The sequence below is a fragment of the Taudactylus pleione genome, unplaced genomic scaffold (genome assembly GCF_031769625.1).
Source record: "Taudactylus pleione unplaced genomic scaffold, aTauple2 ptg000820l, whole genome shotgun sequence".
NCBI classification, from domain to species: Eukaryota; Metazoa; Chordata; class Amphibia; order Anura; family Myobatrachidae; genus Taudactylus; species Taudactylus pleione.
In genome coordinates this window covers 2828408-2847192 of record NW_028285222.1, presented here as the reverse complement: position 1 = coordinate 2847192, position 18785 = coordinate 2828408, and the positions used below count along the sequence as shown (strand labels likewise).

The following is an 18785-nucleotide window of genomic DNA, read 5'->3' as shown; positions in this document are numbered from 1 at the left end:
TATTTTTTCTAAGTACAGAGTTTTGTTTTTGTTTTTTTTACTTTGGACTTTCAGAGCGGCAGCGTCGGACTGTCCATAGGACGTCTAAGCTGCCGCTCCGTCACCCCGCCGGTGCTGAGACGCCAGTACAGATCTGGGGATCTCAGCGGGACCCCAGAGTCTGTACTAGCCGGACTCTGCGGGCGCCCAGGACTGCTGCCGGATCCACGGGGAGCAGGTAAGGTCGCGGATCACCGCTTGCGGTGATCCGCGCATTTAATATGCAGTCCTGTGCCTCCGGTCTCCGGGGACAGACCGGAGGCGCCGGCAGTGGCGGCGGGCCCCCCCCATACCCCGTGTGTCCACTATACCACCAGGGACTTACTGATCGGCGCTGGGAGCCGGCGTCCCGGGAGGTTAATAGCCGGCCAGGGGAGGAAGCTTTCCCTGTTACAGCGGCTCCTCCCCTCAGCTCAGCGTGCCTTTCAGTATGTATAGTCTGGCGTCGCTGAGCTGCTTCCTCCGCGGGCCACGCTTCTTCTGAGGTCTCCAGCAGCCATTTTCTTGTGGTGCAGCAGCAGAGCTCCGGAGATGGCAGTGAGTCCAGTCCCCCTGCGTACCTCACCATCAGGTCAGTGTACACAGCGCTGTAGCCTTCCCAGACACTGAATCTGGGTAAGTTGAATGCAGTGTAACAGTGCAGTATATTATATGACATGTTTATGTATATATGTATATATCTGCATGGTATGTGACTTATGCTAGTGCTGACTGTCTGTATTTAATTCTCTCACCTGTCAGTGTATATCTATCCATTTCTTTATCTGCCCTAATACAGCTGTACTTGGGGTGGTTCTGAGACCTCACATTTATATACTTGCTAATATTTGTGAGGTTTGTCACATACTGTTGCGTGCTGCACGTTGCCATATTTTAGATGGAACTGTGTGTTGCATACGCTGAAAATGGGTCCCTGCAGCTAATTTTTGGCATCAGTCAGGACCAGTATAGCGCTGCTTAATATTTCCGCCAAGAGGGTTGGTCAGATATCTCTGACCAGGAGATAGAGCATTATACTACACCCATTTATCCTATCCTGCAAGCCATGTGCTGCAGGTGTTAGTGCGGAGGATTTGACTCATAAAGGGTTCTGTATGTGGCGTCATCTGGTGCCGGCCCCTTTCACGACCCCCTTGGGCGGTTTGTTTTCTCGGGATCCTCTCAATTGCGGATTGCCGGGTGGGCCCCATTGTTGTACCTCACTTGGGGTTACTCCACCATACTGCCCTTTTCATCTCAGGGTATCTCACAGTTTCTTGCACTCTTCCCCTGTGACACAGACTATCGCTCCCTGCAGGGGTTTTTCGCAGTATATGAATTCCCCCTGGTGCCACAATAGTCTGTCATGCCCCTTGCAGGGATTACCACAACAGCCACCCTGGGTGGTGTCGTTTTCCACGAAACGTAAATTGGCGTGGTTGACGCCCTGTGGTTACTTCCCAGTTGGCTCTGCATGTACTGGATACTGTTTTGGGCTCTTTCCCTCTTACGGGTGGAAGCCTATTTCAGGTATTATTATCCCTGCTTTAGGGCTGGTAGCAGGTCCATTCTGGTTAGAGTGAATGTTGACCTGCACCTGTATCATACACCCTCAGTCTTACATGCCTTCGGGTTCCCTGTTGCTGACTAGCGGGTGGATCGCATAGCGGGACTCTGGCTGTTGCCAGATAGGAGGTGTTACAACAGTGTTTGGCCTCCTGTCCCAAATTCCCTGAGGGTCATCACGAGCCCCTCCTGGGGTGGATGGGCGTGTTACTCGTCTGATTACAGACGTTACTACGCCTCCCATTCCTGCGTGGTCCGTAGGTGGTAACTCTGCCTGAAATCGGTATACTTGCTTTCAGGGGTTGTTACCCATCCTACCATGGCTATAGCATGGTTGGTTAATACTATTGCATATTGGGCTGATGCATTTGTAAAAGTTTTCCCCTCCGACACGTCGGGGGTTCAAATGTATTTGGTCGCTCTCGTAATATATGCAGTTGTCATAGGTGGAAATGCCTATATTGGATACCAGTCTCCTAACTTTCAGAGTTCCGGCTGCGACTGTATCCTCCGTAATACCCTATGGCTGCGCTCTGGGAATGCAGAGGTGCAGATACCATCTTTAGGGTTGATCTTGGTTGGTCCTGACCTTGACAAGATTGTAGTAACATTGGCGGTATTACTAACGACAAGTTTACCGCTTTCAGCTATGCCCTCTACAAGGCCTCAGACTAAGTCTGTAAAGTCTTTTTGTCCTCTGGGTCAGCCTAAAGGTCTGTTTCTTCGTAGACTGTCGGCATCTACAAGGGCTGACATATCCAGTACCGAGCAGGCCTGGACTGCCAGCCGATCCTGCTTCTGAACCTACGGATATCTCTTCAGCCTGACGGGACAGGCCTACAACTGGGAGATACCGATTTTCTCAGTTCGCCCGGTGCTAGTGTCAAGTTGCCGTTGCTACGTGGGTAGGAGGGTACGCCCTCTCTTTGCTCAGGCGGCCTCTTTACAAGGGCCTTACAGATCCAGAAAGCTATGCAGTTGTTGCGGTAAGCGGAGCTAATTAGGCCATCCCCACTATCTCAGTGAGGGACTGGTTGTTCTGCTTTCTTTCTGGTGCGGTGGCTGAATGGTCCTCTTTGGCCTATTCTCTGTCTCAATTCCCTGAACCAGTTCCTAAAGCTACCTTGGCTCAGGAGGAAATCCCTATGCTCCATCATACGATGTTTGGAACCTGGGGACTTTATGGTATCATATACAGGACGCGTGTCTACGGGTACTTACAGAGACCTTTCCTCAGCATGGGCTGAGGTTTGCTGTATCACAGCAACACTTACAATTTTTCGGGCTCTGCCTGTTGGGACTGTCCTCAGCCCCACAGGGGTTTACCAGTGTTTTGGATTTTCTGACAGTTCTCCTGTTCAGTATATCCCAATGCTCCTGTACCTGGACGGCCTCCTGCTCTTAGCGGGATCACCGGGGTACTTTACAGCCAGGTCAGGATGACTGTGGCTTCAGGGTGCAGACGTTTAATCAACGGGGAAAAAGTCCTCCCTGCATCCCTCTCTGGGTATTCTTCATCTAGGATCCCTGCTGGATTCTCAGAATCTGAGAATTCTTCTGGCATAAGACGGAATCTCCACTCTTCCATTAGGAGTACGTGGTTGTCTGCGCAGTCAACATATGTCTTTACACTCTGGGATGCATGGTGGAATGGGCTCAGTTCCATTCCAGACCTTTCCATAATTGGCTCATCTCCAGATGGAACGAGTTTTTTCTGTCGGATCACTGTTCAAACGATGATGTTCTCTCCGGAGGCAAGTCGGTCCCTGTCCGGGTGGCTATGGCCATCTCGTCCAGGGTATTCTTTGCTATGGACAGTGTCTGGTTCGCATCCTTTTCAGTGCAGTTGGACGTCTGTCGATTCCACCCTGTCAATTAACTTACTCTGGCATAACTCTTGTTTCCCGGTGAACCTGAAAAGGTTCAGTCCGACAGGGTCAGGACAGTGGATTCCTTTTTAGCAACACTGTTCGTTGGGTGGCAATGACAGGTATGTCACATATTCGGACATAGTCCGAGGGTCTCCTCCCGACCATCTCGGCAGCCTTCATTTCAGGAGCTCTCCATTGGGAAGCTGGAGTCCTCAGCCGTCACGACGTGCATCCCGGGGACTAGTCTCTTCCCCAAGAGAGGTTTCATCTCCTGGTGAGCAGGGGGGGCCCCCCTGAGGTGACCCTCAGGGCCTTCTGACTTTATCATAGGGTGTTACAGTCCAGCTCTGGGCATTCTGAAGCAACCTTCAGCGACTCTTTGTCGATGAAGTGGTCCTTTCACTTTGTGTACCTCTGTTCTCCGGTCTCCCTTCTTCCTCGAGGTCTTTGGAAGTGTTTCCATGGAGACGGAGATGCTTTCCTGCTGGTGGCTCCTGATTGCCCCAGATGTCAGGGGTACTTGGATTTTCGGAGTCTCTCCATCGATACTCCATTCCTGATGCTTTGCTGCCCGGACCTGTTGTCTCAGGGTCCTTGGTTTTGCCTTGGACCTGGGTCGTTTGTCTTTGACTGTGTCCCTACAGTGGTCTTACGGCTTCCCTGGCTTTGTCATCGTTGGAATGATTAGAGCACATGGATCAGCTTTTGCTGGGACCTACCACAAACTGTGGCAACCATAAATCTTATGGTATTGTACCTGTCAATACAATCCTCCGGTGTCCAGGATTTCCAGATATTCTGGCATTCCTTCTGGCTGGCTTGGGTTTCACACTTGGCCTGGTCTTCCTGACAGTGCGGATCTCTACACTGTCAGTATGGTTAAGATATGGAATTGCTCCACTCTGGTATCCAGTTCATCCTTTGGAGTGTTTTCTGGATTATGCTTCCATTTGTCCTCCCTAGGGACTCCTTGGGAGTTAGTAGTGGTTCTTCATTCCCTCCGGGGACAGTCAATGGAACCGCTGGTTGTGATAGCCATTACATGGTCTATTGCTTAGGCTCTCTCTTTCTCTCAGGGTGTTTATATCAACCAGGAGAGTGTCTGAATTGGGAGCGTTCTCATGTGGCTCCCTCTTCTGGAGGGCATCATGTCAGGGTGTGAGTTGCTCTCGCCCTGTGTTTCTTCTTAGTGGTTTTCAGGTTCCATATTATTCTGGAACTTATGGTACGGCCATTCTGTCCCCAGTCCTCTCGGCTGGTGTGGCCTCATTGACTGTGGTCCGGCCTCTTTGGATTTATGTGATCCGTTCAGGTTCCTTACGGAAATCGGACTCCTTATTGGTGGTCTGAGATTTCTGGTTTTCACAGGAAAGGATGGCCGGCCTATAACCAAATGTTGGTGGATGGCCTCGTAGGTCTTCCTCAGGGGCCTACCCATGGGTAGGCCTTTCTGTTGTTGATGCTTGTTTTTTCTCGGGCCATGTAACCCTCGTGGGCGGCTCGCTGTGGCGCCTCGGCTGTTTTGCCTTACTAGGTGGCCACGTGGTCTTCTGTCCACACCTTTTTAAGGATCTAGGCATTGGTTTCCTTTGCCTCTCAGGATGCTTCCTTTTTGGCGACGGATTCTCCTCTCAGCACAGGAGCGTCCCCACCCTTGGTTGAACTGCTTTGGGACATCCCCAAGGTCAACCCTGTGGACCCCCTATGGACCCTGAAGTAGAAAACAAGAGATATGGTAAGAACTTACCTTTGTTATCTCTGTTTCTACGAAGTCCATAGGGTCCACAGGGCGCCCGCCCTGACGCACCTGGCTTCATATGGGCTGTGTGGCTGGTCACCGGTTTTCCGTCTCCCATTTCTGTGAGTATGGTTATTGAGTGTTCCAGTTTTCTCTCTCTTTTTCTCTCCTCCTCCGGCCTTTGGCTACTTACAAACTGAGGTGCCTCTGGCTTGGGGGTGGGGTTATAGGGAGAGTGGACCCAGTGCATCCTGGGAGCTAAAAGCTTTAACTGCGTGGTGCCCGGATTTGGTTCCCAACCTATACCCCAAGGTCAACCCTGTGGACCCTATGGACTTCGTAGAAACAGAGATAACAAAAGTTCTTACCATATCTCTTGTTTTCTGTATGAACCGCTACGTGGGTGGAATGTATATGTCCTCTCTATATGGGTCAGCACACAGGTGCATATTATCTGTTCTCTCTATAAGGACCAGAATGTTGGTGGACAGTATCTGTCCTTTCTGTATGAACCGCTACGTGGGTGGAATGTATATGTCTTCTCTATATGGGTCAGTCAGTACACAGGTGCATATTATCTGTTTTCTCTATAGAGACCAGTATGTGGGTGGACAGTATCTGGCCTCTCCATATGGACCGGTTTTGCATGTTGAAGCAATGGCAGAATGGTCCCCCTCCATCCCTGGTGCACAGGGAGTGCCCCTTACACAGAACTCTCTCCCACGCAAAGGTTTCCACTTGAACAAATGTTCCCTTTCACCGAAAGCCACCAATGCACCACAGAAAGTACTCCTTTGTAGCAGAGTCCTCAGTCCCCCATCCGAATGGCTGGATGACATCTGGAGTCATGGAACCTCATCTTGCATTTGCAAACATGCCCAAATATGAATTGTTTCAGTAGGAACATTACCGGGCATTGGGGTTGATCCAGGCGATATTACAGCATGTATTGTGTGGCAAGTCCACTCAGCAGCCAGAAACAGAGGGAGGGGGATTTATTAGGAGATGTCCCCATCAGAGGAGAGTGTGGAGCTGTCAAGGTCACCCTTGTGCTATTTAAGGAGAGTCCTTACACTCAGTGACCTTCATCTCCAGGGCGGGTGATCCAGTGGCTGCTGCTGTAATACACTTATGTTAACCCGTCCAGTTCTGAACTACGACTGGCAGCCAATGCAGCAGTAAAGCGATATACATCTCCAAGGACACTGCGGCTGCACAAGATATATTGTCTCTTTTATAACCCAAGGTGAACGTTACTGCATCAGCTCTATTACCAGTTATAACTTCCTTCTTGCTACATGTTACTGATTATACCTCACGGCTCGCTACATGTTACTGGTTACACCTCACAGCTCGCTACATGTTACTAGTTATACCTCCACATTTGCTTCATATAACTAATTATAACTCCCTGCATGTTACTAACTATGGACCATATTCAATTAGCCTGCGAAAACGGATGACATCATTTTCGCCTTTTTCACTTATCCCCATATTCAATTTGAAAGACTTTTCGCAGGTGCAAAAAGTCTTTGTTAAAAAATGGGGATTAGTTTTCACCACTGTTTAGGTGGAGAAAAAAAGTGCAGAATTGGGGTTTTGGGGTGCAGAATAATAAAAAATAGCCTGCAGCCTTTGGAATGTCTCATTAAAGTAATCTGTGTAAAAAAAAACTTTAATTTTGGGGGCAAAAAAATATATATATATTGGGGGACAAACTTCTAAACTAGCGAAATTTATCCAGGAGGGGATCCCAAGTATGCGGCAGGTGTTTCTAGAATGCGGGTGGTTGCGGCAAGAGGATTTTTGAAGAATTTTAAAAAATCATTTAGGGACTTAAAAATATGCGTGCACCCATTGTCATGTACCCCAAATTTGATGGGACTAGTTATTTAAAAAAAAAAAAAAGATAAGTACTATTCTTCACCACTTCTTCAAAGGTGCATTTTTGCACCTGCCGCAGCTATTTAAAAACCCCAAATACCTTCAGGAGCCAATATCGGGGATACCCATAGTGATTCCCCATGTCAGACCATCTTTTGGGGGGTGACAGGCTGATTTCCCCTAAACTGACAGAACTTTACGATACTTACCTTTCTGCCAGATACTTACCTTTCTGCCAGGTCCGGTTTTTGCCGGAGCCTAAATGAATACGGGGATAAGCGGGCACGCACCCAAAACTTTATCCCTGCAAAAAACACATACACAATCTTTTGTTCCCAGGATAGAGCGAGGGCTGGTTTGAGTGCGCACTGATGATGATGGCTATGAAACCAAATGTACGGATACTGGCGGTCCAGCTGCAGGGATGCGTATGATATATGTCAATATATGTCACAATCGTACACGCAGACATTTGACACTTGTAACCGATGGAATTTAAGTCACACTTACCGACTTTTCAGGGCACCTTTCCCGGAGCAGCCGGAGCGGACCTGCTGCTCTCATATTTGGGGGGCAGGGTCAGACTATAGTCCCCATTATGCCCTGCCCCCTATACAGGAAGACCCCGCGATTTGCGGGTCCGTGAGGAGGGGTAAGGGCAAAATTATGCGATTTGGGTAATTAAGCCCTGCCCCCTCCCTACGGACCCGCAAATTTCTCGGAAAATCTCCCCATCCTGCAGAGTTCACAAGGAAGTGGGCGGGATGCGGTAGATTTGCCTACTCTTTTGGGGGGGTTACCCGAAAATTCGGGCGCCTCCCGCTACTCCCGGGAAAGTAGGCGGTTATGATTTAAATTCTTTGGATACAAAAGGTTAATTAAACTCCAGACAGTTGTGATTACGCTCTTTCCATGAGGCCAAGCTGTTACACCTGGAAGTCTAGTTTATACCCTGTGTGGTGGGCGTTGCAAGGATAATATGATCTCTCTAAAATGGTCCATGTGTTAGTACTGTACTTTAATATCAATAGGGGGCAGTATTGCCTAATCTATTACTATTAGTAAGGGAATTAATCATTGGATTCTAGATCTTTCTGTAGGTCCAACAATGTACAACATTGTGTAAAAGGTTTATTGTTCTCTGTGCATGAGAATGTGTGAATAGCAACATTTAGCGCATCTAATGTTACAGTTGTATAAATCTCCCTGCTACTGCAAACAAACGGCACAGTGTTGGATTATACAAATCTATGGTGAGAACATGGGCCAAAGGACACATTCCCTCACTGGTACAATTAATTTCTGTTAATACGCTTCTGAATGCTGACACATACATAAATAGCAAATACAAGTATGGCTCCTGGGCAGCCATTTTGTTCCCCGATGACAACACATAACTTCTGGACCTGTCACTTGTCCTGCTTTCTTGTTCCTCTACTTGTGCCTCCTGCCCTACTGTACCTTGAACTTACGGACATGTTACCGCTCCCTGGCACCAAATTAAAACCTGCTATGGGTAGAAATTGCTGCTCCGTGCACAAATTTGTGCCAGAGAATCAGGTCTACTGCCTAGCACCACCTTCTGCCTGTGCCGCTGACTTTGGACGACGAATCTCCGGATCACATTTTATATACCTTGCAACCTGTCCATTAACTTACACCCAGCCAAGTCAGGATAAGAGGGCAATTAGAGGGCTGCAACCTGTGTCAGCAAAGCCCATACTAGAGGTGCCTGGTCATGACCCAGGGGTTCATTAATGCTCCACTCCTCAAAACTGTCGTTAACCCCTAACTGGCTAATAGAATCCACATAAACCCTGTTGACAATATATGCCTCTAATTCCATGCGCGCACTGTGAGGGCAATGACTGCAGATTTTAAGTCCATTCCATCCCAGTGCATCGTATAATGTTACACAATGTGTTGTGTAATGTCACATAATGTACTCTGTAATGAAACAATACCAGAACTTACTAAGAAGATTACCTGGATGCCACTCTGAAATACTTCTGAATAAAGTAACAGGTGATCACCAGAGGGACCAATGAGATGACAAAGATCGGGGTCACGTATGAGATTACTGCCAGCGCTGATACACACAGCAAAGTTGAACGGCTCAAACACTCCAGAGTAGCAGGAATGTGCTGGGAAAAGAAAACAATGGTGATGTTATTACATGCTTTCATCATACGTGTTACATATCAATGTGATTTTTATATAAAGACGCATCTTACGTGTTTCGTCACTTGGGCTTCATCAGACTGATGCTAGTAATAAGTAGTACTTCTATGCTGGTATAGTTTATACCGCACTGCTGATTATTGTGGAAAACTCATTATTCACCTTGCGTGATTTACATATGTACATATCTTTATTGTGGTATGTATATTTCATTTATTTAAAGTTGCAAAATAACTGATTTACTTTATAAATGCACTAAGTAGTGCCTCCTCTGGATTTATTCTTGACAACCCTTTCCTCCAGCATACCCTCCATTCTATCGGGCTTTGTGATTCGGTTCTCTCCTGGTTCACCTCCTACTTGTCAAACTGCTCCTTTTTCCGTATTTACACCCACCTTCCTCCACTTCCCATTCTCGCCATGGCCCATCAAGTATGTACCCTTGGCCCTCTTCTATCTTCCCTCTACACCTCTTCCTCAGTGAGCCAATCAGTTCCTTTGGCCTCCGATACCACCTCTGTACCATGGAGAACTACATTGACCACTCTTTCCCTGATCTCTTCCTTGTCTCCGGCCTGTCTCTTTGTCATTTCCTCCCAGGTGTCACTATACTTCATGAACTCAATATTTCCAAAACTGAGGTCATTGTCTTTCTTCCAGCCGGGGACCCCTCTGCTCACGCCCCCTTTCACTCTCTGTTGAGAACATCTCCCTCTCCTCTGTTCCCTAAGTCAGATGTCTAGGTGTCATCCTTGCCCGCCCTTTCCTTCTCCCCCCACACTTCTCCCTCTCCCAAAGCTGTTTCCACCTCTATGATATTTTCAGGATCAGGCCCTTTCTCACCCTGGAAGCTACTAAAACTCTCATCATCTCCCGCCTAGATTACTGTAATCTGCTCCTCAGTGGACTTGCAAACTCCTGTCTCCAGCTCTCCAATTCATTTTTTAACTCTGCTGCCCGTCTCATTTTCCTCTTTCATCGCTTTACCTCTGCTGCCCACTCTACCAGTCCCATCGCTGCCTCTCCTGTCCCATTCAAAGTAAAATTAAAACTTCTCTATCCTCTTCAAAGCTTTCAATCACCCTTTTCTCATCAGCCTCCTTTGCTCACAAACGCCATCCCTCTCTCTTAGTTCTGCCAATGACAGCCACCGCCCCCTACTCCCTGATCACCACTTTCCATTCTCGTATTCAGGATTTTTCCTGAGCTGCTCACAACCTCTGGAAAGCCATATATTGGATTTTCATCCATCTTACATATGTGCCTTCAAAACTCTTTTTTTTTTTTCTTTTTAATTGTAGCTTATACCCGTCCTTCTAACGCTCCAGTCTCTGCCCACCCCTACTCTACACTATTCTCCCAATTGTGTCCACCCGTATCCCCTCCAGATTGTAAGCTGTCCCTGATTACTGGCATCCACAACTCACCTGATCTATCGTGTTAAAATCAGCAGAAAACCTGTTCAGAATACTCCCTAGTGGCGTCGTTTCGAAAAACCTGGAAGAAGAAATTAAGGAAAAAGTTCCAATTACTTAAATTTGGCAAAAAAATAATAATTCTACACTTGAAACCTCCACCCCAAAACATTATATTGATTTCACCAGTATATACAGAGCAGGGGCTAAATGTAATGGCCTCCGAGTTTCTGACGCTGCTGTCTCCCCGTTTTTTTTAAAGTGGCAATCATAAAAGCTAAAACATCTTGGTTTAGCCTTTATAATGATTGCCACTTTAAAAAAAACAAACAAAAAACAGGGAGACTCGCATAAATCCCCGCAGCGTCAGAAACTCGGAGGCCATTACATTTAGATCCAGGACTGTGATATAGTGCGATGATATCAGAACATATGGTGCTCTAACACTGGATCATGAGGCTATGGGCGGAGCGCACAGAGGGCCCGATTCAGACCTGCTCGCTAGATGCGTACGCTCGCTCCCAGCATATGCAAATTCGGCTAAGTGACGGCAAGGCAGGCGATCGCACGGCAAGGCATAAGCACGCCCACTATGTCTTGGCGTGCGATCACCCTGTGTATGCAGATGCCCACCAGCCTGTCTTAAGATGCCCACTAGCACACGTCATCTCTAGGAAGTGCATGCAACCATCGGTACATCGATTACCATCGATTACCATCGGAAGCGAACGCAGCGCTTGAGATTGACTATACCCTATCGCAAGCACTGTGAGCACTTCAGTGTATAATTCAACCAGGTGACGTGTACTATGACGCTGGCTGTTAATTATGGACGCCTCTGAGACGGCGTTAAGATGCTCAGGCACGCCTGCGTTCGCACCTCCACCCCCCCCCCCCCCCCCCGTTTCTAGTGGCCTGCCCCTGTTGCCACCCACAAACGGCCTCTCCTGTAACTCATTTAGCTGGGCTGTCTATGCTGGGCGAGTGTATGCTCCTGATCGCTCGGACTAGTTCGCGCACGTGCACTGCGATTGCATACGCATGCGTACATTGCAAAACATCGCCAGCTACGAGCGAACGCTTGGTAGCGAAAGGGTTTGAATCGGGCCCAGAACTCGCAGCTATTATACAGCTGGGTGTGATATTACCACAGTAATAAGTATCTCCTGTCACACTGGTGTAATATTTCAGGACAAGGATGTTATTTACATTACACACACTGCTGTAATTATTGTATAGCTGTGATATTTATCCAGTGACGCACATTGTCGTGTTTCTCTGTGGCTGCATCTGTTTAATGAGTGTTATCACTTGACAGTATTACACGTGACAGCTATACCTGTTCCAGGCCTGGAGATAGACTAAAACCTGCAGCATCCCTTTAATTAACCTGATTGAATCCTGGATCATTAAGTCTATTAAACCAAAACTGGAGTAACCTTGAATGTTACCACTGCTGTAAATCCTATTCTGCATAAAATTACATCTTTTTAAAGTCATTTTAAGATCAAGTTCGTTCACGTGTATGTTAATGAGTCACAGTCGTTGTGGTTTAGATTACCGCCAAAAACAATATAATTTTTATAAATGTTACGGTCCATAATTGAGATTTTATTTAACGCCAATAGTGTTATTTGTAAGTAATTATTATAGAATAACCACATGAGCGCCACACCCCAGTGTCTCGCCCATCACCAACATCCGTCAGTAATAGGAGTAATTAGGCAGATACCTCATTGGCGCCAGGATGATCGCATTCAGCAAGCTGTTGTGCAGTTTCTTGGCGACTCGCAGTCCCGTCCATTCCACAGCTATGGAGGTGGCGAGACACATGATGATTGCCAGGCAGGATAGGATGCTGAACACCATGGAGTACGGAGAGTGGTCAAAATGGCAGCTCTGAGGGGAAATGGCGGGAGTTATATTCTCTTTTTGAAGCAGGAGAGAATTGTTGCATGTGTGGTATGAGTATATAATACACAAGAGGCGCTAAAATAAGTGTAAACTCCAGTAAATAAAATCTGTATAAACAGTGAGCTCTGATGTCATTGCTTATAATCTAAGAGTCCTAGGGGGTATATTTACTAAAGTGCGGGGGTTTCAGAAGAGATGTTGCCCACAGAAACCAATCAATTTCTGCTTAACATTTATCTAGCACCTTATAGAAGATAATAGCTAGAATCTGATTGGTTGCTATGGGCAATATCTCCACTTCTAAAAATCTGCACTTTAGTAAATATACCCCCATGTGCCCTGTTTCTGAGTCGTATGATGCAGCTCCCGTCTGTATGTCTTTTGCCGTTATTGCTTCTGCGACTTTTGCTCAACTGCACAAGACATTGCCTCTGACTCTATATGTTATCGGTTTACGGTGTCTTAGCAAATAATGGGCCTGATTCAGACCCGTTCGCTAGATGCGTACGCTCGCTCCCAGCATATGCAAATTCGGCTAAGTGACGGCAAGGCAGGCGATCGCAAGGCATAAGCACACCCACTATGTCTTGGTGTGCGATCACCCTATGTATGCAGACGCCCACCAGCCTGTCTTTAAACGCCCACTAGCGCACGTCATCTCCAGAAAGTGTATGCAACCATCGGTACATCGGGTTAAATTTGAAGTGAACGCAGCGATTGAGGTTGACTATACCCTACCACAAGCACTGCGAGCACTTCAGTGTATGATTTAACCAGGTGACGTGTACTATGACGCTGGCTGTTAATTATGCACGCCTCTGAGACGGCGTTAAGATGCTCAGGCACGCCTGTGTTCGCACCTCCACTCCCCCATTTCTAGTGGCCTGCCCCTGTTACCACCCACAAACGCCTTGACCTGTCACTCATTCAACTGGGATGTCTCTGCTGGGCGAGCGAATGCTTCCCGATCGCTCGGCGTAGTTTGCGCACTGCGATGCATACGAATGCACACATTGCAAAACATTGCTCGCTCCGAGCGATCGCTTGCTAGCGAACGGGTCTGAATCAGGCCCAACATTCCTACCGATTATTTCTCCGATTAATGTGACCTGTACACAATCACTCAGCTAAGAGGCTAATACGGCCCCAGAATTCCTTGGTACCTTCTAATATACATATCAGTCACAGCAGTGACTATATTATCCCATATATCAACGTACTCGCAATTCTGTTCATTGTATAATGACTCAATTGCAGATCACAATCCCCCATATCTTATAATTACAGCGAATGATCCCGGCCCGAACATTACCTGACCCCCGCACCCGGCCGATGATGTATTGGAAATAGTGTCCGATGTCCACTTTGCCAGCCAGAAATCGATGGCCACCATCAGCAGGTGTTTGAGGAGCTGGGACAGGACAAGGACGGGGAGGAGGAGGAAGCCTGTAGAACTCAGGTATTTGCCGCACGCTCTCCACGGCATCTTCGCCCTCTGGTGCAAGACGGAGGAGAGGTTGTCATCATCATCATCGCTCTCCGATATCTCTTCTGTGGAGGTGACAGATAAACAACAGGGGCGAGTGATACGCAACAATGTCCGTAACAAATTCGGTAACAGAGTACTGCCCACTCCTTCTCCACGTTCCCTACCCGTCCCCACAGCTATGTGCCACGCCTCAACTGCCCGCTGATAACCACAGCTCACGCCCTCTCTTGTAGCATGTTCCTTGCATGTTCTCTCCACGTGTCTGTTATATACCTTACCTATCCCGTCTTATGTACGGTACTGTGCTTCATTCCATGCAATGTCGCATTAATGGTCCAGTCCGTCTAGCCCTGTGCTCATTTACCTTCATCATCTTCATCATCTGCCAATAACGTCTCTCGGGAGAACACGGGTCTCTTTCTGTTCTTCCTCTCCACCGGGGTCTTCCTCTCTATGATCTCCTGGAGGTACAAAGTTCTCAGATATCACTGGGGTGACATATGATACAAGATGAGACTGAAATAATAGAGGGGATGAGCAGCTTCTCACTTATTACTTGGCTTTTATAGTGTATGTACAGTAGCTTGTGTACATTATGCAACAAGTATAACATCTACGAGCCCCCGGCCCTCAGTAGACATTTAACCACCTAACTGACTTTTTTTTTTTTTTTTTTTTAACAAAAACTACTCAGAAATTGTTGTTTTTTGTTTTAAATTTTTCAAAGTTTGAAATGTATAGTTATAAATATATTATTATCAAATTAAAAAACATACAGAGAGGGTGTTTTGAACCCCCCCCCCAACTGATGTGTCCATAGACCCCTATTAAAAAATCACCTCCCACCCCGCCATCAGAAAATGCCCCCCACCACATCAAAAAAGATCCCCAGCATTATCACCCCTACCCCCCTAGTGGCAATAGATCCCTGTAGCAGAGCGACCACCCTCATCCCCCTCGTGACAATGGGCCCCCACTGCTTAGTGCCCCTCCCCCTCCTCAATATGTCACAGTGCATCAATTGTATTTATTTATTTTTTTAAATATCAAATGTCAGCTAAGTAGGCAGATACAGATGTGTGCTGCTACATCTTTGCCGGTCGCGCTACAAACGTGCGTGCGCATCGTGTCACGTGATTACCCGCAGCAGCAGTATACGCTACGCTACCGGCATCCACTGTAGCTATGCCCTTGTCGCCTGATACAACCATAGCTTTTACACATTTGAATAGATAGAAAGTGGTGTTTGGTTCTATGAATAAATAGTAATAATGACATTGTCGCACCTTCTCCAGCTCCTGGTCCTGGCGATTCATCAGCGTCTTCCAGTGTTCATAAAGCTCCGGGTCAGAATTCTGGATGTCTTTCAGGGTCCCTTCCCTCTGGATAGTCCCGTCCTTCATTGCAATAATCTGCAAGAGGCCAGATATATACAGAGTATTTTTGTGTCACATTAAAACATTAGATGGATTTGGATACAATACACTGGTCAGAAATGTCATGGCTTATTGGATGTTACAGTAAATCATCAGTCTAGGATCAGTGACCCAGTGAGTGTGGGGGACATGGGTTGTTATTACACTAGATTATCTGTCTGGGCTCAGTGGTGCCCCCTTACCCAGTCAGCGTGAGGGAGGTACTGCAGCTTGTGAGTGACAAGAACGGTTGTTCTCTTGTTGTCTCTCAGCATCTTCAGGATCCCTTCTTGCATGAGGTGGTCACTCAAGTGAATGTCTAGAGCGGAGAATGGGTCGTCCTGGTGGCCGGAGGCAAGACAGCATGTGTTACAGGGGACCACTCAACCGGGGGACTCAAATTATTCAAATGGCCTAAACCAGAAGAATTATCTATTACAGATTTGCCTGATGCAGCTGAATTATCTATTACAGATCTATCTAAACCAGAAGATTATCTAGTACTAAAATGATTGTGGCTATCAAATTATCTATAGCTGAAAGTATCCAAGCCAGCTGAGTCTTCTATACCGAGGAGAATATTCTATTAGTTTGTGAAAATTAGTTTAGCCGGAAAATTATCTAATTCGAAATTCATTTAACACAACAGAATTATATGTTACAGAATTATCTAGAGCAGCAGAATGTTCTAATACAAAATGACCTAAGCCACAAAGAAATACCTATTACTGAGATGAGTTTATCCAGCACATGATCTATTACAGAATTATCTAAGGCTGCAGAATGACCAATTACTGAATTATCGCCAGCAGCAATTTATGTAATACTGAGAGCGTCCAACCCAGCTGAATTCTCTATCACATAATTATCTAGAGCAGCTGATTTATTATCGTTTTCAAAGCCAACGTGTATTTAATACAGAGCTCTGTAAACCACAGATATTTATGTTACTGAATTATATTAACCAGAAATTTATACACTAGATTACAGATTTACAACTATTATCGATTACTGGAAATATCCAAAGTAGCTGAATGATCCATCACAAAATGATCTAAAAGCAGCAAAATGATGTTATTACAAAGCAGTGGGATGACCTGTTAATGGAAATTGGCCAAATGCTCCCTTACTGGGAAGCAGCGGAATGTTCCATTACTGGGAAGCAGCGAGCGGGAATGCTCTGTAACTGTGGAGCAGCGGAATGCTCTATAAATGGGAAGCAGCGTAATGCTCTGTAAATGGAAAGCAGCGGATTGCTCTGTAAATGGGAAGCAGCAGAATGCTCAGTTACAGGGAAGCAGCGAAATGCTCTGTTACTGGGAAGCAGCGAAATGCTCCGTCACTGGGAAGCAGCAAAAAGCTCAGTTACAGGGAAGCAGCGGAATGCTCCGTTACAGGGAAGCAGCGGAATGCTCCGTTACTGGGAAGCAAAGGAATGCTCCGTTACTGGGAAGCAGCGGAATGCTCCGTAACTGGGAAGCAGCGGAATGCTCCGGAACTGGGAAGCAGCGGAATGCTCTGTAAATGGGAAGCAGCGGATTGCTCCATAAATGGGAAGCAGCGGAATGCTCCGTTACTGGGAAGCAGCGGAATGCTCCGTTACTGGGAAGCAGCGGAATGCTCCGTTACTGGGAAGCAGCGGAATGCTCCGTTGCTGGGAAGCAGCGGAATGCTCCGTTACTGGGAAGCAGCGGAATGCTCCGTTGCTGGGAAGCAGTGGAATGCTCCGTAACTGGGAAGCAGCGGAATGCTCCGTAACTGGGAAGCAGCGGAATGCTCCGTAAATGGGAAGCAGCGGATTGCTCCGTTACTGGGAAGCAGCGGAATGCTCCGTTATTGGGAAGCAGCAGAATGCTCCGTTACTGGGAAGCAGCGGAATGCTCCATTACTGGGAAGCAGGGGAATGCTCCATTACTGGGAAGCAGCGGAATGCTCCGTTACTGGGAAGCAGTGGAATGCTCTGTAACTGTGGAGCAGCGGAATGCTCTATAAATGGAAAGCAGCGGATTGCTCTGTAAATGGGAAGCAGCAGAATGCTCCGTTACAGGGAAGCAGCGGAATGCTCAGTTACAGGGAAGCAGCGGAATGCTCCGTTACAGGGAAGCAGCAGAATGCTCCGTTACTGGGAAGCAGCGGAATGCTCCGTAACTGGGAAGCAGCGGAATGCTCCGTAAATGGGAAGCAGCGGATTGCTCCGTAAATGGGAAGCAGCGGAATGCTCCGTTACTGGGAAGCAGCGGAATGCTCCGTTACTGGGAAGCAGCGGAATGCTCCGTTACTGGGAAGCAGCGGAATGCTCCGTTACTGGGAAGCAGCGGAATGCTCTGTAACTGTGGAGCAGCGGAATGTTCTATAAATGGAAAGCAGCGGATTGCTCTGTAAATGGGAAGCAGCAGAATGCTCAGTTACAGGGAAGCAGCGGAATGCTCCGTTACTGGGAAGCAGCGGAATGCTCCGTTACTGGGAAGCAGCGGAATGCTCCGTTACTGGGAAGCAGCGGAATGCTCCGTTACTGGGAAGCAGCGGAATTGCTCCGTTACTGGGAAGAAGCGGAATGCTCCGTTACTGGGAAGCAGCGGAATGCTCCGTTACTGGGAAGCAGCGGAATGCTCTGTAACTGTGGAGCAGCGGAATGCTCTATAAATGGAAAGCAGCGGCTTGCTCTGTAAATGGGAAGCAGCAGAATGCTCAGTTACAGGGAAGCAACGGAATGCTCCGTTACTGGGAAGCAGCGGAATGCTCCGTTACAGGGAAGCAGCGGAATGCTCCGTTACAGGGAAGCAGCGGAATGCTCCGTTACTGGGAAGCAGCGGAATGCTCCGTTACTGGGAAGCAGCGGAATGCTCCGTTACTGGGAAGCAGCGGAATGCTCCGTTGCTGGGAAGCAGCGGAATGCTCCGTTGCTGGGAAGCAGCGGAATGCTCCGTTGCTGGGAAGCAGCGGAATGCTCAGTTGCTGGGAAGCAGTGGAATGCTCCGTAGCTGGGAAGCAGCGGAATGCTCCGTTACTGGGAAGCAGCGGAATGCTCCGTAAATGGGAAGCAGCGGATTGCTCCGTAAATGGGAAGCAGCGGAATGCTCCGTTACTGGGAAGCAGCGGAATGCTCCGTTACTGGGAAGCAGCGGAATGCTCCGTTACTGGGAAGAAGCGGAATGCTCCGTAACTGGGAAGAAGCGGAATGCTCCGTTACTGGGAAGCAGCGGAATGCTCTATAAATGGAAATCAGTGGATTGCTCTGTAAATGGGAAGCAGCAGAATGCTCAGTTACAGGGAAGCAGCGGAATGCTCAGTTAC

At 47.6% G+C, this 18785-nt stretch overlaps 1 protein-coding gene across 3 annotated transcripts in view; it reads right to left on the bottom strand.

The window, feature by feature from the left end:
- The window catches only part of ABCC8 (ATP binding cassette subfamily C member 8), a 177673-nt gene that overhangs the window by 45811 nt on the left and 113077 nt on the right, over positions 1 to 18785 (bottom strand). For all 3 annotated transcript variants that reach the window (XM_088458254.1, XM_088458255.1, XM_088458256.1), the window contains 7 exons: positions 15695 to 15832; positions 15363 to 15488; positions 14441 to 14537; positions 13900 to 14138; positions 12406 to 12572; positions 10686 to 10755; positions 9064 to 9221 (listed from right to left, as the gene is read on the bottom strand). In XM_088458254.1, coding sequence (XP_088314380.1) covers positions 9064 to 9221; positions 10686 to 10755; positions 12406 to 12572; positions 13900 to 14138; positions 14441 to 14537; positions 15363 to 15488; positions 15695 to 15832 — 995 coding nt within the window. The remainder of the gene's footprint in view (positions 1 to 9063; positions 9222 to 10685; positions 10756 to 12405; positions 12573 to 13899; positions 14139 to 14440; positions 14538 to 15362; positions 15489 to 15694; positions 15833 to 18785) is intronic.